The 27,074-nt window shown below is 42.4% G+C and overlaps 1 protein-coding gene across 1 annotated transcript; it reads right to left on the minus strand.

Moving 5' to 3' along the window:
* Positions 1 to 129: 129 nt before the first annotated feature.
* Positions 130 to 25,216, minus strand: LOC112246893 (A-kinase anchor protein 10, mitochondrial). The gene is given in 16 exon segments (XM_024415490.2): positions 130 to 1,922; positions 2,076 to 2,168; positions 2,275 to 2,327; positions 6,144 to 6,226; positions 6,866 to 6,978; positions 7,237 to 7,401; positions 9,818 to 9,962; positions 16,204 to 16,340; positions 16,586 to 16,709; positions 16,930 to 17,014; positions 17,293 to 17,391; positions 17,834 to 18,112; positions 18,115 to 18,366; positions 21,177 to 21,371; positions 22,057 to 22,104; positions 24,974 to 25,216. Coding segments are annotated over 16 exon segments (1,899 nt in total). The 5' UTR covers positions 24,996 to 25,216; the 3' UTR covers positions 130 to 1,916.
* Positions 25,217 to 27,074: the final 1,858 nt, after the last annotated feature.

A 27,074-nucleotide genomic window follows, 5' to 3' on the forward strand; every position in this document is an offset into this window, starting at 1 on the left:
TGAATATTATATACTTATTGCTAATAATTTGTAGTTAGACATTTATCTTTCTCATTTATGTTTCAATACAGTCCACATTGCCCCCCACTGGTTAAATGGCATTGCAACAAGAAAAATCAGATTTTGCTATTTGATAACGTTGCCTACTTTAGCTACAATATAGGCAGAAAGGTTTTATTACATGAATGCCATAAAATACTTACAATAAAGTATATCATACTGTACAACATAAAATGAGGATAAAACTATTTGGATGAGCAAAACTGCAGCAACAACACCAATAGAGCTTATGCAAAAGCTAACCACACACTTGAAACTGCACTGGGATGAGCATTCATTTGCTGAATTACAGGTTGCATTACCATCTGGCAATACTAGAGGTTAAATACCCAAGTGCAATTAACAACGTGATGGCCACAAACTATGACCAGCCAACAAGCTAATGACGACTGAAATAGAGCCAAATCCATCCCTGTTTGGCAGCAGACAAGATTTCATACATAATCAGTGCAAAGAGAAAGAAGTCTAATTTTTCATCATTGGTAGCATTTCTGTCCCTTCTGTATAAAAAACAAAATAGACAAACACAAGGCAAATATTTCAATAATATATATATATATATTTAAATCAAACACAATTTAAATATATTATAGATTAAGAACACATAGGTCAGAGAAACAATATTAGCGGTACATAGTACCAAAATAGTATTTTCTGGTTCTTTTCCACACATCTCAATGAGGTACAAGCAAAGTCATAATAATCTTAACATTACATTCACTGAGTACACTTCAATGAGATTTGCTTAAACATTGCTTTCGACAGTACATACAAAAAAGAAAACTGCAACAATCACCATAAAAAATAACTAACATTAATATATGGAGGTAAACCAGAAATGTACATATTTATAACAATAGATGGAGTAGCCTGGAGTTCTTCTTTCATTGCAACTGTAGCACGTCTTCTTCAGGCCATAATACCACGTATCTATTCATTAGCCTATGTTCTGTAATGATATGGACAAGGTGCCAGGGGTCGCCAGAGCTACAGGTAGATGGCAAGACCAGGAAATCAAGAAGGTCCATTCCAGTTTGACTGTAACATGTCTGACCTGCTCTAGAAAGTACATTTGGGCACAGCCGGGAGGGTAGGAAAGGAAAACTCTGACTCACCATCTCATCATAGTAACCCACCCCACTGACAAAATACACCAGGACTGCCAAGGAATATGAGCAGGATACGCATCTGCCGCAAAATAAAAATGCACAAAGCCCCTACTTCCAGCTGGAATTTGTGGGGGGCATTAGTCTGACCACTTTCAAATTGATTTAATATAAAAACAAAGAATGAGGAATGGGCAAAGGTGGTAGTAGTGGTTGGGTTACGGAGAGAAGATGGCGAGGACAACCTAGTCTTCTTAGCGATTGCTTAGTGAAGGATGCTTCAGGCCCCTGCAGGCTCCCTCTTAGATGGCATGGTAACAGAAGTAACCACGGCAGCACCATTGCTTTCTGAAGTGCTGCTCTTTCTGACAGCTCCCGTTCAGCACCATTTTGCGTCTTTGTTTGTCATCCCTCCTTTTTGTTCTGGAAGGAAGGAAGTCGGGTGCTCTTTGTGCAACCGCCTTGTTGGCTTTTCTTTGCTTTTTCCACTTCATTTGTTCAGAGATACCTTCATAGTGTTACGACGATATACTTCAAGTCTTTCGCTCACGCACATATATTCACACACAAACCAGTACAAGTTGATGCAGGAGATGATGGAATGCTTTTGTTCTTCTACCTTCATTGATGTGTTTCACCATAAGGTGAATCCAGTGTGCAGTTCATCACTGGACCAGGTGACATCTGTCTGTCACGGTCTGTCTCTATAGGATGAAGGGAGTGACAATCTTTTGGTTCTCCATTGGAGGGTCATAACTAGGGAGAGAGATGGACAATGAAACATGGACAATCATCATACAACAGTAAACTTGTCATGACTGAAGTCATTTTATTTGATATAGTTGACTACTGTATTAGATAAATGCAATGGCTTGGGGGCATACAGATATCCGGAACAATTTGACATACCTTGGTGGATTTGTCAGGACTGTTGTGGTGCGCCTGGTGTACTACGTCATTGACGATCATCTTAGCGATCTTCCAGGCCATTTCCTCCTGGGCCTAAACACACATAGACAAGTTACAATTCAATATGTTCATCATTCCTATTATTCATTAGTTCAAACAGATTGAACACAAGAGGAGCTTGTTTTGTTGGTGTACACACCTCATCTGAGTTGCCTTGAACAAGTTTCTTCATGGCTAGAGAAAGCATGGAACCTGTGAGGAAAGAGAGAAGAGTGAGTGAAGAAGATGTAAATATTCAGGACAAGCCTCTCATCTATTGTTCCTCTGAAACAGGTATTCCCAAACTGGGGTAAGCAATGCCATTGGGGGTACAGCAAATAAAAATTTGATTCACATAAAAAGTTCAATAATAATAACATTTATATTTTCCAAGGGGGCTATACATTTGGGTGAGATTTTTTTCTCACCCGAGTAGCCTCGTTTCACTGCCAACAATAAAATTAAACCATCTAGTGTTTAACGAAACAACAACACAATGTCAAATACAGGTAGCCTAGTCAAATAATTAACATCCAATCAAATTAACCGTTACTCTATCGTGGGTATTCCACTAACGGTCCGTATGTAGCCAAACGTAGCTGCTGCTCATTCCGTTTGCTCGAAAATGTATAAATGGTTAAAAAAAAGTAAGGCCCGCATCCATAAAGACACATACCAGCTCTACTGGTAGTACTGCTACTACCAGCAGTACTACACCTGCAGACGACAAGTTGTTCTGCTTCCACGAGCACATCCAATGCTAGTATCAGTCATTCTACATTTGTTGTTAGCCCAGCTAGCATGGACACTGACAGTTGTGAATCTGTTGCAGCTGAAGAGCTACTGCACCCTTACCCAGGAAAGCACCGAACAACAAACAGGGACATTGGACCATCGAAGAGGCGCAAATATGATGAGATCTACATTGACTTGGGGTTCACTTAGATTGGGAGTAGTGCCTTTCCTCAGCCACAGTGTGTTATATGTGCAAAAGTACTATCTCACAACTTGATGAATCCTTCACTCTTGTGCAGACATTTAGAAACAAAACATGCCAATATGAAAAATAAGCCACAAGAGTGTTTGGAGCGAGAATTAAGACGACTTTCGAGTAGTAAGACATGTATAAAAGCAACAGATACCATTAATAAGAAGGGGCTAGAAGCGCCTTATATGGTGAGCTTCCGATTGGCTAGGACAGGCTAACCCCATAATATTGTGGAGGACTTCATTCTTCCTGCTGCCGCAGATATGGCTGGGACAATGCTGGGGGTAAAGGCCCAAAACAACTATACAGAAAACGCCTTCATCAAACAACACTGTTTCACGACAAATCGGTGACATGGCAGGAGATGTTTTGAAACAATTACTGCTTCGCATACAAGCCAGTGAATTCTATGCATTACAGCTGGATGAGTCAGACGTGGCGGGCCTGGCACAGCTCCTGGTACATGTCCGTTACGTTTATGGGGGGTCAATTAAGGAAGACATCCTCTTCTGGAAACCAGGACAACCGGAAATTACATTTTTAATGTTCTGGACAGCTTTGTGACATCAAATGGACTTTGGTTGGTCAAGATGTGTTGGTATCTGTACTGATGGCGCAAAAGCCATGACAGGGAGACATAATGGAATGCAGTTGCTCCCGACGCCACTTGGGTACACTGCAGCATCCACCGAGAGGCTCAAGCTGCCAAGGGAATGCCAGACAGTTTGAAATACACTCGTGTATTTTCTGCACTATGCAATGATGTGGGCAGCGACCATGTACAGCTTTTACAACATACAGAAATGAGTTGATTATCAAAGGGGCAAAGTATTAACACGTTTTAATTTTTTTTATTGGGAGACGAGCTTAAAGTTCTTTACTGACCATCATTTTCACTTGTCTGACCACGTGCATGATTTCTCACACGACTGGCCTATCTGGGTGATGTTTTTTCCTCACCTGAATGATCTGAATCTAGGATTACAGGGACTCTCCTCAACTACATTCAATGTGCGGGACAAAACCGAGGCTATGATTAAGAAGTTGGAGCTCTTCTCTGTCTGCATTAACAAGGACAACACACAGGTCTTTCCATCATTGTATAATTGTTGTGTGTACAAATGAACTCAGGCTTATGGACAATGTGAAATGTGAAATAGCGATGCACCTGAGTGGGTTGGGTGCGCAATTACGCAGGTACTTTCCCGAAACGGATGACACTAACAACTGGATTCGTTATCCCTTTCATGCCCTGCCTCCAGTCCACTTGCCGATATCTGAACAAGAGAGCCTCATCAAAATTGGAACAAGCGGTTCTGTGAAAATCTTATTTAAAATCGGAAGCCACTGCCAGATTTCTGGATTGGGCTGCGCTCAGAGTATCCTGCCTTGGCAAATCACACTGTTAAGACACTGATGCCCTTTGCATCCACATACAGTGGGGCAAAAAAGTATATAGTCAGCCACCAATTGTGCAAGATCTCCCACTTAAAAAGATGAGAGAGGCCTGTAATTTTCAAGTGGGAGAACTTGCACAATTGGTGGCTGACTAAATACTTTTTTGCCCCACTGTACCTATGTGAGAGTGGATTCTCAGCCCTCACTAGCATGAAAAAGATATACAGGCACAGACTGTGTGTGGAAAATGATTTGACTGAGACTCTCTCCAATACAACCCAACATTGCAGAGTTATGTGCATCCTTTCAAGCACACCCTTCTCAACCTGTGGTGAGTTATTCACAATTTTCAATGAACAAATAAAGTTTTATATGTAAGATGGCTAAATAAAAGGGCTAAATTATTGATTATTATTATATTATTATTTGTTCCCTGGTCCTATAAGAGCTCTTTGTCACTTCCCACGAGCCAGGTTGGGACAAAAACTCACACTCATTCTTATTATTTTTTAAATTACCCCTTTTTCTCCCCAATTTCGTGGTATCCAATTAGTAGTTACAGTCTTGTACCATCACTGCAACTCCCGTACGGACTCAGGAGAGGCAAAGGTCGAGAGCCGTGCTTCCTCCGAAACACAACCCAACCAAGCCGCACTACTTCTTGACACAATGCCCACTTAACCCGGAAGCCAGCCGCACCAATGTGTCGTAGGAAACACTGTACACCTGGCAACCGTGTCAGCGTGCACTGGGCCCGGCCCGCCACAAGAGTCGCTAGAGCGTGATGGGACAAGGACATCCCTGCCGGCCAAACCCTCCCCTAACCAATACGATGCTGGGAAAATTGTGCGCCGCCCCATGGGTCTCCCGGTCGCGGCCGGCTGCGTCAGAGCCTGGACTCAAACCCAGAATCTCTAGTGGCACAGCTAGCACTGCGATGCAATGCCTTAGATCACTGCACCACTCGGGACGCTCCACTCATTCTTATGTTTAAGAAATGTATCGTATAGTGTGTGTGTGGCAGGCTTACGATTGCAAAAAAACAACATTTGAGAGTGCGCTGACTGTGCTAGAGGGGGTACGCAGCTGGAGATTGAATGTTTGAAGGGGTACGGGACTATAAAAGTTTGGGAACCACTGCTCTGAAAGATACTAGGCATATGAGGTACATTTATCACAGCACAGAATTCTCTTGGAATGCGATCGATGCATTTGGAAGAAAATGAGGGCTAGAAAAGTTGGTTTATGATTAGAGCCATGAAATCTACTAAGAAAATGCATTCAACATATACAGGTTTAGTCCAGGACTTTTATATGGATTTCTTCTGTTCTCAGAGAACATTCTCTTCTAAGAAGTCCTAAATATTATATTCATGTTATACTGTATAGTCTTTTATAAGAACTAAAAGCGCCTTGCGTTGTATTTGGGGTGCCCCACATATTTAAACCTACTTTCTGTTTGCGGTTAGGATTAGAATAGAAGACAATACCCACACCATGCATGCTTGAGAGACATGACACAAATTATACAGGCAACAATGAACAGTAGAGAGAGAAAAAAAGGAGAGAAGAGAGGGAAAAGAGACAAAATAAGAGAAAAGAGAAGTAGAGAAAGAAAGGTATAGATTGTCAATGTAAATTACCTTTGGATTTCTTCACATCCGGCTCTGGTTCGGCCTCCCTGATGAACTGGCCCAGCTCGTTCACTTTCCCAAACGTCATTCTTCTGAATAGAGAGGGGACATAGCCAATGATGTCATAGATACCAGATATCTATGGAGACTGCACCCTGTTACTAGACTGGTCCGACATTAGTTTGTGCTGTACAGCCAACTCCTATCGTCGTTGTCATTTGGTCCCAGCACAAACAGATCTGGGACCAGGCTAATCTCTTAAAGCAACTAGGACACTACTGGGGCTGCACTATATCAGCCTGTGTGTTTGGCCTATTAGACTGCTAGAAGGTAATGGGGATAACCTACAAATCTGCAGTCACACTGAGGACCGCAAGTTGGAGTCTTTGAAAATATGCTTTTTAACATCATATTCATTCATAACATGTTTGTATTTGGAGTGGTTTAGGTCACACATCAGTGGCCATTACACTGGCTTACTTAGCTTGGATCAAAAGAACCATTTTGGGAATATTACATTAGTAAAATCAGGCTAGTTCAGGGGTAGAAATGGGGGAAATTTAGCACCATTATTTGACTATTTTCTAAAATATCATCCAGTAGAGAAACATATGGGGAAAAAAATACCAGATCAAATCGTTTAAATAATAAATGTTGTTAACAGACAACAGTACTTAGAGAATGCTGAAAATGTATATCTGAGAAGGCCAGAGGAGGTTATGCAGATTTACCCAGCGTAGGGGCGCTGGTACAGGGACTCTGGATCCAAACTGGCTATGTCCACCGTTATCGCCTCGTCAAAATTTTTCAGGATTTTCACTGCTGCCACCTTTTTGGTACCTTGCTGTAATGAGAACAAATATAATACTTTGCACAGTTAGAGAAGAACTAGAGGGAATAATATTCCACGTACGAAGCTATTTACTCAAAGTTCATTATCTCCTAAACGGTTTAGGAGGGAAAATGACTAACAGACAAAGGTACGAGTGCTACTGCTGTTGAACATTCATTCATTCGAGTGCACATAGACAAACTTTTCAAAATGTCTCATGAAATTAAGAAAATGTCAGGGTGTGAGCAGGTCAAGTGTGGGGTTATCTACCTGGGTTTGAGAACCCTCGGTAGCATTGGTGCTGGGGTCACCATCTGGGGCCACGCCTTGACCGGGAGCGCTGGCCAGGACAAACTCATCCGCTCGGACAGAGTTGATAAGGTCACTCAGATACTTGTAGTAAAGGTTACTCGACAGGAAGCCTGGCATGTAGACCTGAGGGAAGAAAAATGACATGAACTTCAAATTCGCAAAGTTGAACTTGAAAATGCAAGAGGGACATACCTTTCAGTCATAAAGGTCTTCCATTTTCTTCAGAGAATGGCAAAGTGTTTCAGCATCATCCCTAGCCTTTGGCAACAACATAGTAACTCAAAGCCAAATCTTTGTACAGTTGAAGTCGGAAGTTTACATACACGTAGTTTGGAGTCATTACAACTCGTTTTTCAACCCCTCCACAAATTTCTTGTTGACTATAGTTTTGGCAAGTTGGTTAGAACATCTACTTTGTGCATGACACAAGTAATTTTTCCAACAATTGTTTACAGACAGATTATTTCACTTATAATTCACTGTTTCACAATTCTAGTGGGTCAGAAGTTTACATACACTAAGTTGACTGTGCCTTTAAAACAGCTTGGAAAATTTCAGAAAATGATGTCATGGCTTTAGAAGCTTCTGATTGACTCAAATTATGTCAATCGGAGGTGGACCTGTGGATGTATTTCAAGGCCTACCTTCAAACTCAGTGCCTCTTTGCTTGACATCATGGGAAAATCAAAAAAAAAATCAGCCAAGACCTCAGAAAACAATAGACCTCGACAAGTCTGGTTATCCTTTGGAGCAATTTCCAAATGCCTGAAGGTACCATGTTCATCTGTTCAAACAATAGTACGCAAGTATAAACACCATAGGACCACGCAGCTGTCATACCGCTCAGGAAGGAGACGCATTCTGTCTCCTAGAGATGAACGTACTTTGGTGCGAAAAGTGATTTTTTTTTTTTTTTTTTTAATTATTTTACCTTTATTTAACCAGGTAGGCAAGTTGAGAACAAGTTCTCATTTACAATTGCGACCTGGCCAAGATAAAGCAAAGCAGTTCGACAGATACAACGACACAGAGTTACACATGGAGTAAAACAAACATACAGTCAATAATACAGTATAAACAAGTCTATATACAATGTGAGCAAATGAGGTGAGAAGGGAGGTAAAGGCAAAAAAGGCCATGGTGGCAAAGTAAATACAATATAGCAAGTAAAACACTGGAATGGTAGTTTTGCAATGGAAGAATGTGCAAAGTAGAAATAAAAATAATGGGGTGCAAAGGAGCAAATCAATCCCAGAACAACAGCAAAGGACCTTGTGAAGATGCTGGAGGAAACAGGTACAAAAGTATCTATATCCACAGTAAAACAAGTCCTATATCAACATAACCTGAAAGGCCGCTCAGCAAGGAAGAAGCCACTGCTCCAAAACCGCCATAAAAAAGCCAGACTACGGTTTGCAACTGCACATGGGGACAAAGATCGTACTTTTTGGAGAAATGTCCTCTGGTCTGATGAAACGAAAATTGAACTGTTTGGCTATAATGACAATTGGGGGAGGCTTGCAAGCCGAAAAACACCATCCCAACAGTGAAGCACGGGGGTGGCAGCATCATGTCGTGTGGGTGCTTTGTTGCAGGAGGGACTGGTGTACTTCACAAAATAGATTGTATCATGAGGAAGGAAAATGGTGTGGATATATTTAAGCAACATCTCAAGACATCAGTCAGGAAGTTCAAGCTTGGTCACAAATGGATCTTCCAAATGGACAATGACCCCAAGCATGCTTCCAAAGTTGTGGCAAAATGGCTTAAAGACAACTAAGTCAAGGCATACAAACCTGACGCACTTACACCAGCTCTGTCAGGAGGAATGGGCCATAATTCACCCAACTCATTGTGGGAAGCTTGTGGAAGGCTACCCAAAACGTTTGACCCAAGTTAAACAATTTAAAGGCAATGCTAACAAATACTAATTGAGTGTATGTAAACTTCTGACACACTGGGAATGTGATAAAATAAATACAATCTGAAATAAATCACTCTCTACACTATTATTCTGACATTTCACATTCTTAAAATAAGGTGGTGATCCTAACTGGCCTAAAACAGGGAATTTTTACTAGGATTAAATGTCAGGAATTGTGAAAAACTGAGTTAAATGTATTTGGCTAAGGTGTATGTAAACTTCCGACTTCAACTGTATATTTATTGCTCTGGTACCACTACCTTCAATAACCCCAAAGGCCAATAACCCCATAACCCCTGGTAATCTAAACCTTATGGTTCAATCTAATGTTGTTTTTTAATCTAATTTCCTAGTGATTTTACAGTTGAGAGTTTGCAGAGTGACCCCTGTGTGTCCCGTATCAACAAATGTATTTGACCCAGGTTAAGAGAGTTGGGCCAGTAACCGGAAGGTCACTGGATTGAATCCCGAGCCGACTAAGTGAAACATCTGTCTGTGCCCTTGAGCAAGGCACTTACCTCTAATTGATCCTGTAAGTCACTCTGAATATGAGTGTCTGCTAAATGACAATTTATTTTTAAGTAAAATGTTACTGTGTGACTTTCAACCCCTCACCTTTTCCATTGTGGTCCAGGCCTGTCTGAGAGGAGTGGTGAAGCAGTCTGGTAGAGGCCCTCCTTCCCGGCATATATTAGACTCTATCTCCATCCGCACAGAGTCATCGAAACCCAGCGGTTTGGTGGCTTGGAGTGAGAAATACCTGGGGAGGGAACAGATCCCACCACTATTAAACTGGTGTCCTAATAAACAAGCCAGACTGAGTAATGCTGTGGTGTTTAGGCAAAGATATAGTGAAGGCAAATGTATAGTAAAGGCAAATGTATAGTAAAGGCAAATGTATAGTAAAGGCAAATGTATAGTAAAGGCAAATGTATAGTAAAGGCAAATGTATAGTAAAGGCAAATGTATAGTAAAGGCAAATGTATAGTAAAGGCAAATGTATAGTAAAGGCAAATGTATAGTAAAGGCAAATGTATAGTAAAGGCAAATACAGTGTAAAGATAAATACAGTGTAAAGACAAATACAGTGTAAAGACAAATACAGTGTAAAGACAAATACAGTGTAAAGACAAATACAGTGTAAAGACAAATACAGTGTAAAGACAAATACAGTGTAAAGACTCCTTACTACTAAGGTTCCTTACTTCCGGCGCCGACAGAGATGGCCGCCTCGCTTCGCGTTCCTAGGAAACTATGCAGTTTTTTGTTTTTTTACGTGTTATTTCTTACACTAGTACCCCAGGTCATCTTAGGTTTCATTACATACAGCCGAGAAGAACTACTGAATATAAGATCAGCGTCAACTCACCATCAGTACGACCAAGAATATGTTTTTCGCGATGCGGATCCTGTGTTCTGCCTTACAACCAGTGTAACGGAGTGGATCACATGCAGCGACCAAAAAAAAAAACGACTCAGAAAAAGAGGGAAACGAAGCGGTCTTCTGGTCAGACTCCAGAGACGGGCACATCGTGCACCACTCCCTAGCATTCTTCTTGCCAATGTCCAGTCTCTTGACAACAAGGTTGATGAAATCCGAGCAAGGGTAGCATTCCAGAGGGACATCAGAGACTGTAACGTTCTCTGCTTCACGGAAACATGGCTAACTGGAGAGACGCAATCCGAAGCGGTGCAGCCAGCGGGTTTCTCCACGCATCGCGCCGACAGAAACAAACATCTTTCTGGTAAGAAGACGGGCGGGGGCGTATGCCTTATGGCCAACGTGACATGGTGTGATGAAAGAAACATACAGGAACTCAAATCCTTCTGTTCACCTGATTTAGAATTCCTCACAATCAAATGTAGACCGCATTATCTACCAAGAGAATTCTCTTCGATTATAATCACAGCCGTATATATCCCCCCCAAGCAGACACATCGATGGCTCTGAACGAACTTTATTTAACTCTCTGCAAACTGGAAACGATTTATCCGGAGGCTGCATTCATTGTAGCTGGGGATTTTAACAAGGCTAATCTGAAAACAAGACTCCCTAAATTTTATCAGCATATCGATTGCGCAACCAGGGGTGGAAAGACCCTGGATCATTGTTACTCTAACTTCCGCAACGCATATAAGGCCCTGCCCCGCCCCCTTTCGGAAAAGCTGACCACGACTCCATTTTGTTGATCCCTGCCTACAGACAGAAACTAAAACAAGAAGCTCCCACGCTGAGGTCTGTCCAACGCTGGTCCGACCAAGCTGACTCCACACTCCAAGACTGCTTCCATCACGTGGACTGGGAGATGTTTCGTATTGCGTCAGACAACAACATTGACGAATACGCTGATACGGTGTGCGAGTTCATTAGAACGTGCGTTGAAGATGTCGTTCCCATAGCAACGATTAAAACATTCCCTAACCAGAAACCGTGGATTGATGGCAGCATTTGTGTGAAACTGAAGGCACGAACCACTGCTTTTAATCAGGGCAAGGTGTCTGGTAACATGACTGAATACAAACAGTGCAGCTATTCCCTCCGCAAGGCTATCAAACAAGCTAAGCGCCAGTACAGAGACAAAGTAGAATCTCAATTCAACGGCTCAGACACAAGAGGCATGTGGCAGGGTCTACAGTCAATCACGGACTACAGGAATAAACCCAGCCCAGTCACGGACCAGGATGTCTTGCTCCCAGGCAGACTAAATAACTTTTTTGCCCGCTTTGAGGACAATACAGTGCCACTGACACGGCCTGCAACGGAAACATGCGGTCTCTCCTTCACTGCAGCCGAAGTGAGTAAGACATTTAAACGTGTTAACCCTTGCAAGGCTGCAGGCCCAGACGGCATCCCCAGCCGCGCCCTCAGAGCATGCGCAGACCAGCTGGCCGGTGTGTTTACGGACATATTCAATCAATCCCTATACCAGTCTGCTGTTCCCACATGCTTCAAGAGGGCCACCATTGTTCCTGTTCCCAAGAAAGCTAAGGTAACTGAGCTAAACGACTACCGCCCGTAGCACTCACATCCGTCATCATGAAGTGCTTTGAGAGACTAGTCAAGGACCATATCACCTCCACCCTACCTGACACCCTTGACCCACTCCAATTTGCTTACCGCCCAAATAGGTCCACAGACGATGCAATCTCAACCACACTGCACACTGCCCTAACCCATCTGGACAAGAGGAATACCTATGTGAGAATGCTGTTCATCGACTACAGCTCGGCATTCAACACCATAGTACCCTCCAAGCTCGTCATCAAGCTCGAGACCCTGGGTCTCGACCCCGCCCTGTGCAACTGGGTACTGGACTTCCTGACGGGCCGCCCCCAGGTGGTGAGGGTAGGCAACAACATCTCCTCCCCGCTGATCCTCAACACTGGGGCCCCACAAGGGTGCGTTCTGAGCCCTCTCCTGTACTCCCTGTTCACCCACGACTGCGTGGCCATGCACGCCTCCAACTCAATCATCAAGTTTGCGGACAACACAACAGTGGTAGGCTTGATTACCAACAACGACGAGACGGCCTACAGGGAGGAGGTGAGGGCCCTCGGAGTGTGGTGTCAGGAAAATAACCTCACACTCAACGTCAACAAAACTAAGGAGATGATTGTGGACTTCAGGAAACAGCAGAGGGAACACCCCCATCCACATCGATGGAACAGTAGTGGAGAGGGTAGCAAGTTTTAAGTTCCTCGGCATACACATCACAGACAAACTGAATTGGTCCACTCACACAGACAGCATCGTGAAGAAGGCGCAGCAGCGCCTCTTCAACCTCAGGAGGCTGAAGAAATTCGGCTTGTCACCAAAAGCACTCACAAACTTCTACAGATGCACAATCGAGAGCATCCTGGCGGGCTGTATCACCGCCTGGTATGGCAACTGCACCGCCCTCAACCGTAAGGCTCTCCAGAGGGTAGTGAGGTCTGCACAACGCATCACCGGGGGCAAACTACCTGCCCTCCAGGACACCTAGACCACCCGATGCTACAGGAAGGCCATAAAGATCATCAAGGACATCAACCACCCGAGCCACTGCCTGTTCACCCCGCTGTCATCCAGAAGGCGAGGTCAGTACAGGTGCATCAAAGCTGGGACCGAGAGACTGAAAAACAGCTTCTATCTCAAGGCCATCAGACTGTTAAACAGCCACCACTAACATTGAGTGGCTACTGCCAACACACTGTCAATGACACTGACTCTACTCCAGCCACTTTAATCATGGGAATTGATGGGAAATGATGTAAATATATCACTAGCCACTTTAAACAATGCTACTTTATATAATGTTACTTACCCTACATTATTCATCTCATATGCATACGTTGATACTGTACTCTATATCATCGACTGCATCCTTATGTAATACATGTATCACTAGCCACTTTAACTATGCCACTTGGTTTACATACTTATCTCATATGTATATACTGTACTCGATATCATCTACTGTATCTTGCCTATGCTGCTCTGTACCATCACTCATTCATATATCCTTATGTACATATTCTTTATCCCCTTACACTGTGTATAAGACAGTAGTTTTTTTGGAATTGTTAGTTAGATTACTTGTTCGTTATTACTGCATTGTCGGAACTAGAAGCACAAGCATTTCGCTACACTCGCATTAACATCTGCTAACCATGTGTATGTGACAAATAAAATTTGATTTGATTTGATTTGACAAATATAGTGTAAAGACAAATACAGTGTAAAGACAAATACAGTGTAAAGACAAATACAGTGTAAAGACAAATACAGTGTAAAGATAAATATAGTGTTTAAATATAGTGTTCAGATAAATAGTGTTTAGATAAATATAGTGTAAAGACAAATACAGTGTAAAGATAAATATAGTGTAAAGACAAATACAGTATAAAGACAAATATAGTGTAAAGACAATGATGGTGTGAAACCAAAGATATTAAGCAAATACACTCAGTGGCTAGTTTATTAGGTACACCCATCTAGTACCGGCTCGGACGCACTTTCCTCCAAAACAGCCCGAATTCTCTGGGGAATGGATTCTACAAGGTGTCGGAAATGTTCCACAGGTATGTTTGTCCATGCTGACGCAATGGCATCATGCAGTTGCTGCAGATTGGAAGGCAGTACATTCATGTTGTGAACAGCCCGTTCCATCTCATCCCAAAGATGCTCTATTGCAGTGGTCACCAACCTTTTGAGTCAAGATCACTGAGTCAAAACGCAAGCCAAGATTTACTACTCATATTTTTTTTTTCCAAACAGGACTTTAAAAAAAATATAAACCCATGCAACATGAACCAATTGAAAACAGTTCTGTAGCAATAAGGTTTATGCAGTAGGCTATAAGCCCAATAAATTATCACTGTATATTGGCTTTGCTTCAATTGCCCTGCCAATGTTGTTCTTCTCAGACCATTTTGAAATTATATTTTAACATTTTAGGTATATGATCACACTGGTAATAGATCCACAGCTGAGTGAGCTCAATCTTTTTTAAAATTTTTTATAGGACTTTCTCCGCTGAGAAAGGGGGTCAGTCTTCCAGCTGATGGCAAAACTTAAGTCGCACTGCATTATTTCTGCCTTATGCACCAATTCATGTTGTTACTCCTATGAACAGAGAAAGTTAAATATTCTTTGATATTCGAAAAGACAAGCCACTAATAATAACAATGTTAGCTTATCGGAAAACGTTGCTATACTCATTCATTGCAGCTGTTGCAGTGCTGTTTGCAGCGTGAATGGAAGTAGGGAAAACACACATTTTATGGCTTATAAGTGTTACTCATAAAAACAGCAGCTCTTTGCTGTATTCGTTGAGTCTCTCTAGTCATGGTTTTAAACGTTTAGAAATCTCACAGTATCACATTTGCTATGCGTTCCAGGCTTCTTTTTACAGTCTACGGCTCGAGGAAACTTTGCAGGCACAGTGATCTGACCTCTCAATGGCCAGTGATCGTCCTATAATTGCACTTGATTTGCTCTCTGAGCCTGCTGGGTAGGCAGAGTTCTACCTTCAGACACATGAAATGATTCAAAATGGGAACACTTTGCCTTCCTGGCGATAGGGCTACTAAATCAAATGCACCTACCACCAAAAGTGCAAAATATATAAAAATAGGAATACAAGGCTTTATTGTTTGTTTTTAACCAAAATGTTTGGTGATTGACTGGGAATGCCTTGGAGACCACTGCTCCAATGGGTTTGGTCAGCAGCAATGTTCAGATACGCTGTGGTGTTCAATCATTGCTCAATTGGTCTCAAGGGACCTAACATGTGCCAGGAAAACATTCCTCACACCATTACACCCCCGCCACCAGCCTGTACCGTTGACACCAGGCAGGATAGGGCCATGGACTCATGCTGCTTCTGCCAAATTCTGACTGACTCATCAGAAGACTAGGGAATGTTTTTCTCAATTGTTCAGTGTTGGTGATTGCGTGACCACTGAAGCCGCTTCTTCTTGTTTTTAGATGATAGAAGTGGAACACGATGTGATCGTCTGCTGCAATAGCCCATCCGTGACAAGGAGTTGTGCGTTCTGAGATTCCGTTCTGCACACCGTTGTACTGTGCCGTAATTGGTCTGTTTGTGGCCCGCCTGTTAGCTTGCAAGATTCTTGCCATTCTTCTTCGACCTCTCACATCAACGAGTTGTTTTCACCCACAACACTTCCACTGATTGGATGTTTTTGTTTATCACACCATTCTCAGTAAACCCTAGACAGTGTCGTGCGTGAAAAGCCCAGGAGGACGGACGTTTCTGAGATACTGAATCCGGCACGCCTTGGACCGACAACCATACCACACTCAAAGTCGCTTAGTTTTGCCCATTCTAATGTTCAATCGAACAGTAACTGAATGCATCAATGCCTGTCTGCCTTCTTTATATAGCAAGCCATGGCCACGTGACTCAGTGTCTGTAGGAGCAAACCATTTTCATGAACGGGGTGGTATAACCTAATAAACTGGCCACAGTTTATATATAAAGAAACGGATGGCTTACTTGTCATAGAGGATCATGGCGTCATTCTGGGCCTCCTGGCCGTCGTATTGTCCCGCCATTGCAGCCAGCTGGTCCTGGAAGTTATCTGCTGCTAGCCAGAACTGCAGGATATTCACAGCGTCCTCCTTCTCCATGTACTGGGGAGACACACAGACACACACCATGTTAGCTTCATTAAAAATGACTCTTCTATTAACACCTACCATATGACTCTAATGTCAAATAGAATAGAGAAGAATAGAAACAAATAGATTAGATACACCAGTAGCACTAACAGCAATAACACCAATGAATAAAACAGCAATTAATATGAATTAACTTGATAACATACTGTGGTTGTGTTTAAACAACATCAATTGTGGGGTCCAGTTGTTGTGCTCACCTCAGAGAAGTAGAATAGGGCCGACTCACAGAACAAGATGTCTGCCAGAAACACTGAGCCACTGGTCAACACTTCCATCTGGTACTTACAGAAATGATGGCTGCGCAAGAATTCACTAAAGTGCCTGGGAAATATAAATGATATGTGATCACATTTACATTTATGATAGAAGAGTGGATATACGAGTGGATAGGTGTATAAGAGAACATTGGTTACACTTTAATCATAGGAGACAAATCATGAACCATACAGAAAAACACTGGCATTCAACATGAACTCATATGAGAAAATGTCAATCTTTCAATGGATACTAGAACATGAAGACTGGAGAATCTAAAACGTACTGTTCCTCCATGATGGAGAAGACGACTGACTGTGCAATGACAAAGCAGTTTGGGTCCACCATTCCATCCTCGCCACAGATTTTAGCTGGCAAAGTGGAGAAAGGGACTAAAACAGTCACAATCACACAACGGATTATCAATTCATCCACAAATTAGTTATCCTGAAACTTTGTTAAATGTACTTCACAGACGAGAGAGGATTAGGGCAGATTTGATCTTTAACTAGGTCTAACCTTCATAGGAATGCATACAGTACTCATACAGTTCTGATAAAATACTCATACAGTACATACACACAGACTACACTGTCTTACAGTCAAAGTCAATACTAATGGCAAACAGGTGGGGGTACTAATTTCTTACCGACTATGTCGTTTCTAATCTGTTCTGTGATGGGGATGGGCCTAGCAGCGTCTGGAGAGATGTACTTGGTGAAGATGTTCACTGCATCTCTCTCTATACCTACAACACACAGGTGAAAATGGTTAACAGTCTGTCACAGGTGTCAAATTGTGTACAACTCAGATATTGTTACCTTCAACGTGCAATTAAAATAAATGAAACTTATTCTCACAGCCAGTTGTTTCACATGGTGGAGATTCGAACAAAAATAGCTAATACACAACCCTTACCTTGTCAGAGTGTTATGCAGTCATAACAGTAAGGTAGGAATAGAGAGAAATTATGGTACAGACATTATGGCCCAACACAAACATGCATAAAAACACTAATTATAGCCCAACTCATAAAAAAGGATTGTGAGAACAGCCATAGCGTCTCTTTGTAACATTCACCACCAGCCGGCTCAGACACTCCAGGCTACTTACTTAACCATTATTTGTACAGGTAAATTAAGAACAGATTTTGATTTACATATTTATTTATGAAGACCAGTCAAACGTACTCTTCATGAGCTTGTCTGAGAGCTCCTTGAGGGCGTGGGTGGACTGCAGCTTGAAGGGGGTCCCTGTCCTGGAATTCTGCCTGGGGGGGGTATCTTCCCTGCTGGGGGTGCCTGGCCTCTGGTCCACTAAGGAGCTAAAGGAGTCCCTGTGGACGAGCTGCGCAGTGGGGCCTTCACTACTGTTACTGTTTATCTCCTGGGGGCTGGGGGTAAGGGGGTGAGATGAGGGGGCCTGGGGACGGAGGGTAGGTCCATGTCTGGCGGGGAGGAGGGCTCGGGGGAGACAGGGGTGGAGGCAGGCTCGGCAAGGGAGCTGTGTTTGATGGAGTTGAGACTGTTGGCCCGGACCCGGCACCAGCTGGTTGAGCGGAAGCTCTCTGCCTCCAGCCAAAAGCGGACCAAGTGGTCGGACCCACGGGCCTCCTGGAACTGGATGTAGTAGGGCATGGCCACATTGTCCCGCAGGATCTGGTCCACTGTCTTAGACAGGCGTGAACGCGTCTCAGAGGCCAGGTAGTTCACACTAGAGTGCCCTGAAAACACACCATAATACTGAATAAAACCACTGTACAACCATAGAGTATGATCACACTGGACCGTTCTGAAACACACAATGAACCAATCAAAACATCAATCAAACGTCTTTATAAAGCCCTTTCTACATAATCCGTTCTTACAAAGTCTAACCCAGCCTAAACAGACACAGCGGACCACAGCATACTGAATGAAACCACTCACGATCATCCATAGTAAAAAAATAATACTTATCTAAAACCTATTCAACTATGGCACTGTTCCCAGGTCATATGATCAGGGAGGCCATGTGAATGTATGACTGAAGCCTGGCTGGAGGCCTCCATTACATAATGGACTAGAGTAGGAGCACTAAACAGTGATCTGGTGTTTTGTGATGAGTGTTGTGTGCTCCTAGTATCAGCTCCAGAGAGTGGGCAGGCTGCCACGTATGACTGATAACCGGCAGCTCAGCCCCCTCTCCCACCCCTTCACTCCTCTCTCCTTCCACCCCTCCCTTTCTCTCTCTCACTCCTGTACAATAGTTCACACCCTCAGAGCACTGTCTGGGGTCTAGTCACTGTAGCACAGTATAGTCACGCTACCCTACTGCATTTCAAGGCCCCACCCTCCCCCAACACCGGTAAGTAAAGACCTGTCCCAGCACTATCATAAACATTACTGGTGTAGCTGGCTGCTGTGGCACTATAAACCTAGTGCCTGATATCTACCTATTTATGAAATGGTTCATTTAAATAGCCTACATCAGAGAAAATAAGATTTAGGGAGTTCTTATGTATCGTAATCAAATCATGTAATTGTCACATGCGCTGAATACAACAAGTGTTGTAGTAACTTTACCATGAAATGCTTACTTACAAGCCCTTTCCCAACAATGCAGTTAAAAGTTAAGAAAATTTGACAAATGGATAAAAATAAAATAGTAACACAATATAATAACACAAAATAACAATGATGAGGCTATACAAAGGCTATATACAAGGACTACCGGTAACGAGTCAGTTTACTGGGATACGAGGTAGTTGGGGAGATCGATTGAGGTAATATGTACATGTAGGTTTGGTTAGGTTAGTTGATTGATTTAAGTACTATGTACAGGTTGCCATTTAATTAACCAGAAAACTTCAGTACAGGGTTTTTTCTGGATAAAAAAGGGGCTTAGGTGGTGGGCATGGCAGAGGACATGGCAATGAGCACGGACAGTCCGTCGGGGTGGATACATTTTAGAAAAAATATTTGAGGCCCCCATCTTGGCGGTGTTGAGAAATATGAGCATTTTTAAAGGAATACTTTGGGATTTTGGCAATGAGGCCCTTCATCTACTTCCCAAAATTCAGATTAACTAGTGGATACCATTTGTAGGTCTCTGTGTCCAGTATGAAGAAAGTTAGATGTAGTTTTGCGAGTCAATGGTAACTAGCATTAGCACAATGACTGGAAATCTATGGGTATCTGCTAGAATAGACTTCCAGTCATTGCACTAATTTAAAAAATGTGTAGTGGATCATTTATTTTTCAGTTTTAAATAGTTTCCTGCAATTCTATGCATTTCCCATGGCTTATTTTGCTCTAAAATAAAAATGAAATACACAAAACAATGAATTTAGTAGTATTCATTTTATTAGTTATCCCTGACTGTCTAGCTTTTATTTGAGTTATTGTTAGTTCTTAAAGATTATATTATAAAAAAATATATATAGGTCCATTAAATTTTCTACATACTTCAAATTTGGTCTTAGTTGTTTAAGTTTACACTTAGGGTTTTTACAATGTATTATTTACACTGTTTGGAAAAATGCTTAGGCGGCCAACCCAATGATTACAACGGCAGCAGAAAAATACCTGCAGTATGATGCATGAGATATAAGGAGTTTTCCTGATCAGGTCCCTCAGGAAAAGCTCTGGGCCCTAGTTATGAGTCATACTAAAAATCTTTGCTGGTAGTGTGCTGGTTGATCAAAAGGCTAACTCATGCAGGAGTGCGTTGCAGGATTAGCCTTGAACCAATTGCTTGTGGAAAGGCCAGGCCCGTTGGTATTAAAACCAATTCCACCAGCACCATATCCACCACCTACTATTATCACATTGTATCAACTCGCTGAAGCATTGGCACACACGGTCCAGTCAGAAGGAGAACTTAAAAGAGAAAGATCATCCATTAAAATCACTCTAAATAACTTTTTTTTCTTTCTTAGATCTAGGATGAGTTTAGCCTTTTATTTATTTACATTTTATTTTACCCCCTTTTCTCCCCAATTTCGTGGTATCCAATTGTTAGTAGTTACGATCTTGTCTCATCGCTACAACTCCTGTACGGGCTCGGGAGAGACGAAGGTCGAAAGCCATGCGTCCTCCGAAACACAACCAAACCAAGCCGCACTGCTTCTTAACACAGTGCGCATCCAACCCGGAAGCCAGCTGCACCAATGTGTCGGAGGAAACACCGTGCACCTGGCGACTTGGTTAGCGCGCACTGCACCCGGCCTGCCACGGGAGTCGCTAGTGCGCGATGAGACAAGTATATCCCTACCGGCCAAACCCTCCCTAACCCGGACAACGCTAGGCCAATTGTGCGTCACCCCATGGACCCCCTGGTCGCGGCCGGCTGCGACAGAGCCTGGGCTCGAACCCTGAGTCTCTGGTGGCACAGCTAGCACTGCGGTGCAGTGCCCTAGAGAGTTTAGCCTTTTAAATTATAATAAATAAGAGCGGTCACTTAATCCTAGATCAGCACTTCTTCTCTGAAACGCTTGTGAATAAGTTTCCTGAAAACTATGAGACAAATCAGAAGAATACTGGAGGCACATACCCAGATCCCCAAAGTGTGCAGCCTCCATGTGGCTGGGCTGTTTCTTGAGGATGGCCGTGCGTCCGTGGGCAAAGGAGTCCATGTTTGCAGAGATGGCGTTGATGGCCACATGGCTGGGCCCCGCCACCTCCAGGATGGCATGGTGGTTACGGAGGCTATGGGAGGGGGAGTGGGGGCTTGCTGGGGCTACCAGGGCTGGGGTTACAGGGGAGGAGGAGGATGGAAACATTGGTATCTTATTTCCTTTGATCAATACAGAATGTAGGCTTAGCTTTCTAGAGAGAAACCCAAAACACCAACAAAGTATGTTATGTACGAGGTTATGGGTTCTGAAAAAGGCCTACTTCTTTAACTGAATGGTATAGTGATCTAGTACATAACTGTGCCCAGTTAGAGCTCAGTGGGTGCTGGGACACTTTCTTTCTTTAACGCTGGGGTGTGGGGATTGCGAGACAGTGTGCTCTGTGTAAATGTTAACTTAGCCCTTTGAGCCTGTCTAAGAATATAAAATATTTCACTGGCATCTCTCTAAAAGCTCTTAAACACAATAATTTAAAGTCTGAACTTTGGACATAAATTAGGCCTACTAGCTGATATATGTGTGTTATTACCTAAATCAATACATTCTCTCTCAGTACATTTACAAAGACAAATATAAACACCTACAAAAAGAGAAAGCTCAGAGGGAAATACCGCTACCTTCAAAAAAATGAGTGAACATAACACTTCAACTAAAGAGACACTTGACTGCTTTCAAAGAACTTCACACAAGGACCTTATTTCCTCTCTATTTTCAGGGCTGCTAAAAAATGAAACATCAGACGGCAGCAGCACAGTATTATAATTCATCATTTCAAAGAAGTAGTAGTTCGGTACCCACCTCTATTGACTTTTACATCAACTGGTTGCTCGGGTTCCTTGCCTTTTGCTATGGGTCAAAAAGGAATTACATAGCATTGTAATTAGAGTAGGCTCTAACATTTGATTCACAATGCAGGGTGAGATCAGTGACCGGAATACTGTGCCTGAGTTTCATTGTAGGGTAAAGCCATATGGATGATGATGATGCAGTGTCACTGAAAACTTAAAGGGATCATTTGGGATTTTGGCAACACGGTCCTGAACTCGTGGATATCATTTTTATGTCTCTGCGTGCAGTTTGAAGGAAGATGCTAACTAGCAGATACCCATAGACCTCCAGTCATTGTAGCAGATACCCATAGACCTCCAGTCATTGTGCTAATGCTAGTTAGCATTGGCTTGCCAAATTAACTTTAACTTCCTTCATACCGGGCAGAGACCTAAACATGGTATCCACAAGTTCGTCTGACTCTGTGGAAGTAGATAAAGGGCCTCATAGTCAAAATCCCGAAGTACCTTTAACTATACAGTTACATAATGGCCTAGGCCTGGTCGGGAAACAGATATGCCTGTGACAGTGGGATAACCTTGACTGTTAAGCAAACTAATAATTATAACTATTTCCCTCACTGTCATGCACAGATAAGACAAGGAGAGAGGAGCAAACTACTTGTGTGAGGCTCCTAATTGGAATAGAACAGAGTTATTCTTCACATTGAAGCATGGCTGCTATCTTACAAGGTGTGTTTGTTGACTAGAGCGGCCTTGGTCTATCAGCTCGATGTTACTTCATTGTCATGTTGTTACTGCAAAGAACCCTCATCATCACCATAAAGAACAGTCCAGAACAGAACCAAAGTCCTGTTTTTCTACACATTTCAGTCCTCCTCCATTACATAAAGTAACAGACAATGCCTGGTTACAATTGTGTGGTGAAAGTGAACCTTTTGCGCATGACATAAATAGTTTTCCAGAGGCGCTTTCAGTGTTCAGTAGAGAAGTGGGGGAAAGATGGAAGGCTCTTTTTCATTTAGAGGCATCAGATGGTTAGCACATGGTTATGTCTACCCACCTCAAAGAGCTTTATAATTTCAATCTGTATATAAATAGGTCTCTGCATATGACTGATTGTTATCATCATCATTTCATATTATCCATGGTTTGCACTGTTGGCCAAATACTTTACAGTAGCTGTCAAGACAAATGTGTGTTGTGTGTTTTTTACTAGCCCCAGGAATGGAGGTCTATAGTTTGGGCTAGTGATTTACATGCAATCATTTTTGCTTTTATGTCTTCGGACCACAATTCCAAGGTAAATACTGAGTTAGCCTGGAGCAGTGGTCACCAACCTTTTCTTGAGTCAAAATCATTTTCTGAGTCAAAATCCCTTTCTGGGTCAAAATGCAAGACGAGATCTACCGCTCAGATTGAAATGACTTAAAAGCACAAGCTATGCAACACTAACCAATCAAAAACAGTTATGTAAACAATGAGGTTTGTGCAGTAGGCTATTGGCCTAATACATTATCACTGCATATTGGCTATGCTTGAATTTCCCAGCCAATGTTGTTCTTCTCAAACCATTTTGAAGTTGTATTTCAACATTTTTGGTATATGATCACTGGTAAAATACTATTTATTTTATTACTTGTGAGGCACAGCTGAATTTTCTCTTTTTTTTTACTGGACTGACAGCCTGCAGCTTATGGTCAGTCTGAGGGGAGGGAGGGAGCAGAGGTTCTATGATCTCCTTACTCCTATGATCAGAGAAAGTGCATTATTCCTCGATATTAAAAAAGATAAAAGCGCAAATAATAACAAAGATAGATTATCATAACATGTGCATTGTATGGCTTATAGACAGTGCTGCATAACAACTTAAACATGAATTTACTCATAAAAATTGCAGTTCTTTGCTGTATTCGTTGGTTTTAAAAGGTTTTAAATGTCACATTATCAACTTTGGTGTGCGTTTGAGGTTTCTTTTTACAGTCCTAGTGTGCGAAGAAACTGTGCAGACACCGTGATCTGAGCTATCTGATTGACCAGCGGTGGAAATACAGTTGCACTTGATTTGCTCTCAAGGCCTGCCGGGTAGGCGGAGTTCTACCTCCAGACACATGAAACGGTTAAAAAAAAGCAGCACTTTGACTTGCCGGCGCTAGGGCAGCTGAATCAAGTGCACCTACACTCAACAGCGCGAAACGAATAAAAATAAGAATGCGAAGGCTTGATTTGTATCGTTGTTTTTTTTTTACATACATGTTTGATGATCGACTAGGAATGTCTTGGAGATCGACCGGTTGGTGACAACTAACCAAGAGCCATTAAACTAAACGCCACCAGAATTTCCAACATGCCAATGAAGAATGCCTAGCCCTAAACCTACTTATAACGTTACTTGCATGGGGAGCTATCCATCCAACCACCATGGCATAGTTGACTGGCATGGAAGACAGCCAGTGACCTAAACTAAAGAAACATTACCGTGAAATTATTAGGAAATCAGCAAATGTAAGGCTTTCAGGTTAATTAGTATCTAGGTAATAACCAACATAATCTACATTCTCCAAAAATTAATTGCTATCGATCATGGTCAGGTATACTAGTAGCTAGCTGAGTATTAGCACCACAGCATCAGCTAGCTAACGTTAGCTACTTAACGTTAGCAGTAGCAAAAACTATTGAGAAGGAAAGCTGCATTAGCTAGATCGTGTGGCTGCCAGTTTTAGCTCTTCAGATTTGAAACACATAACTACAGAAACAAATTGGTATTTGCTATATTATCCAGCGGATATTTTGTCGGCGTGGACTTGACACAAACCTGTCAAGCGCATTCTCATCTGTCATTACTAGCCATCGCGCATTCCTCAACCTCTCCCGCGAGCCCCTTTACGCCCTTTGGCTCGCGCTAGCCGGCTATCATACTTCCTTACCTTTCCTTCTGAAAAACGACATGACGATTTTCACGCTGTGAATGTATCCTCAGCTCAATGACAACATCCCGTGGATTCCCGAGTCCCTTCATTCATATACGTCGATTCTTGACGATGGTAATGGGTTTATTTGCGACCGAGGAGAATGGGCTGTCAAATCCAAAACTTCCCCCTTCTGCGACCAGTGGCCATATTGTCAATATTGTCTCACTTCCGGACATGATGATGCGGCAGCGTTGTGGGAAACTTGCATTATTTGTTAGTGACGGTAGAGGGCAGGGTCCACAGTGGGGCTATTTTACTGTAGAACACTATACTAGGGGTGTAATCATTAGTCCAAACCCTAGTCATGGTCCCAAAACGAGAGTTTCTATTGGACAAATTCAGGTATGTCCCGCCCAGTTTCGTTCGTTTTGCGCCCCATGGGTGTAATCGTTACTCCAAACAGTTAACGAAAACTAGCGTTTCAATTGGACAGGTTCAGCAACAGGACGGGTCCAACTGTTTGGAGTAATGATTACACCCCTCTGCGAAAGGGAATAGAAAGGAACACTGCGCAACCTAGCTCTCCAACGTGCATGAGGTGCGAACTCAAGTGAAGAGGATATTCAGCAACTCTTGGTTAACAGTGGATGTTGATAATAATAGTAAAAACAACGCAATTCGGCACTTCTGGGTCTTACAGAAAGAAAAACAAAAGTAGACTTTTAAACATTTTCAAATTTCTAAAAGTCTAAATCAATCGCAATGGGAATACAAATATTGTGTTTGGTTAAAGGGGCAATCAGCAGTTGCTACATTCATTTTTGGAATTATAATATGTAGGCTACCCATTGATTCTTGAAGAATATAACCTATAAATGCATCATGAGCTTAGTTCAACTGTAGTACCCCATCAGAACCAAAAAAAAAGAGATCAACTCACATTTGATTTGTCACATGTTTTGTAAGCAACAGGTGAAGACTAACAGTGAAATGATACTTACAGGCCCTTCCCAACAAGGCAGAGAGAAAAAATATAAATAATAGAAACAATAACACAAAGAATAAATACACAATGAGTCGCAATAACTTGGCTATATACCGGGGTACCAGTACAGAGTCCATGTGCATGGGTACAAGGTAATTGAGGTAGATTATGTACATGTATGTAAGGGTAAAGTGACTAGGCAACAGTATAGATAATAAACAGTAGCAGCAGCGTATGTGATGAGTCAAGAGTTAGTGCAGTCGGGCACCTTGCAGTCGGATGCCAAGCAGTTGCCATACCAAGCAGGGATGCAGCCGGTCGAGATGCTCTCAATGGTACAGTTGTAGAACTTTCTCAGGATCTAGGGACCCATGCCAAATCTTTTCAGCCTCCTGAGGGGGAAGAGGTATTTTCGTGCCTTCTTCACGGCTGTGTTGGTGTGTGTGGACCATGATAATTCCTTAGGGATGGGGTCACAGAGGAACTTCAAGCTCTCGACCCGCTCCACTACAGCCCACTACACCTTGTTTTACTGCAATGTTTGTAAACAAACTGAAACATGGTTAAAACTACAGTGCATTCGGAAAGTATTCAGACCTCTTGACTTTTTCCACATTGTGTTGCATTACAGTCTTAGTCTAAAATTGATTCAATAAAACATGTTCCTGATCAATCTACACACAATACCCGATTATAACAAAGTGAGAACAGGTTTTTAGAATTTTTTTGCAAATGTATTAAAACTAAAAAACAGAAATACTTTATTTACGTAAGAATTCAGACCCTTTGCTATGAGACTCAAAATTGAGCTATGGGTGGATCCTGTTTCCATTGATCATCCTTGATGTTTTTACAACTTGATTGGAGTCCACCTGTGGTAAATTCAATTGATTGGACTTGATTTGGAAAGGCACACATCTGTCTATATAAGGTGCCACAGTTGACAGTGCCTGTCAGATGCGTTGGGAAGAAAGCCGAGGAAGATGGCGGAAGTGGATGCTGAGTTTGAATTAAGCAGCGCGTTGAGTAAATTTGGTGAAGACGAATGTTCTGAATGGACAACAGTAATATCAAAAACTGGAACAAAAAGTCAATTGTCTAAAATTGGAGTGAAGGATACGTGTGTAAATG

The sequence above is a fragment of the Oncorhynchus tshawytscha genome, linkage group LG30, assembly GCF_018296145.1.
Source record: "Oncorhynchus tshawytscha isolate Ot180627B linkage group LG30, Otsh_v2.0, whole genome shotgun sequence".
NCBI classification, from domain to species: Eukaryota; Metazoa; Chordata; class Actinopteri; order Salmoniformes; family Salmonidae; genus Oncorhynchus; species Oncorhynchus tshawytscha.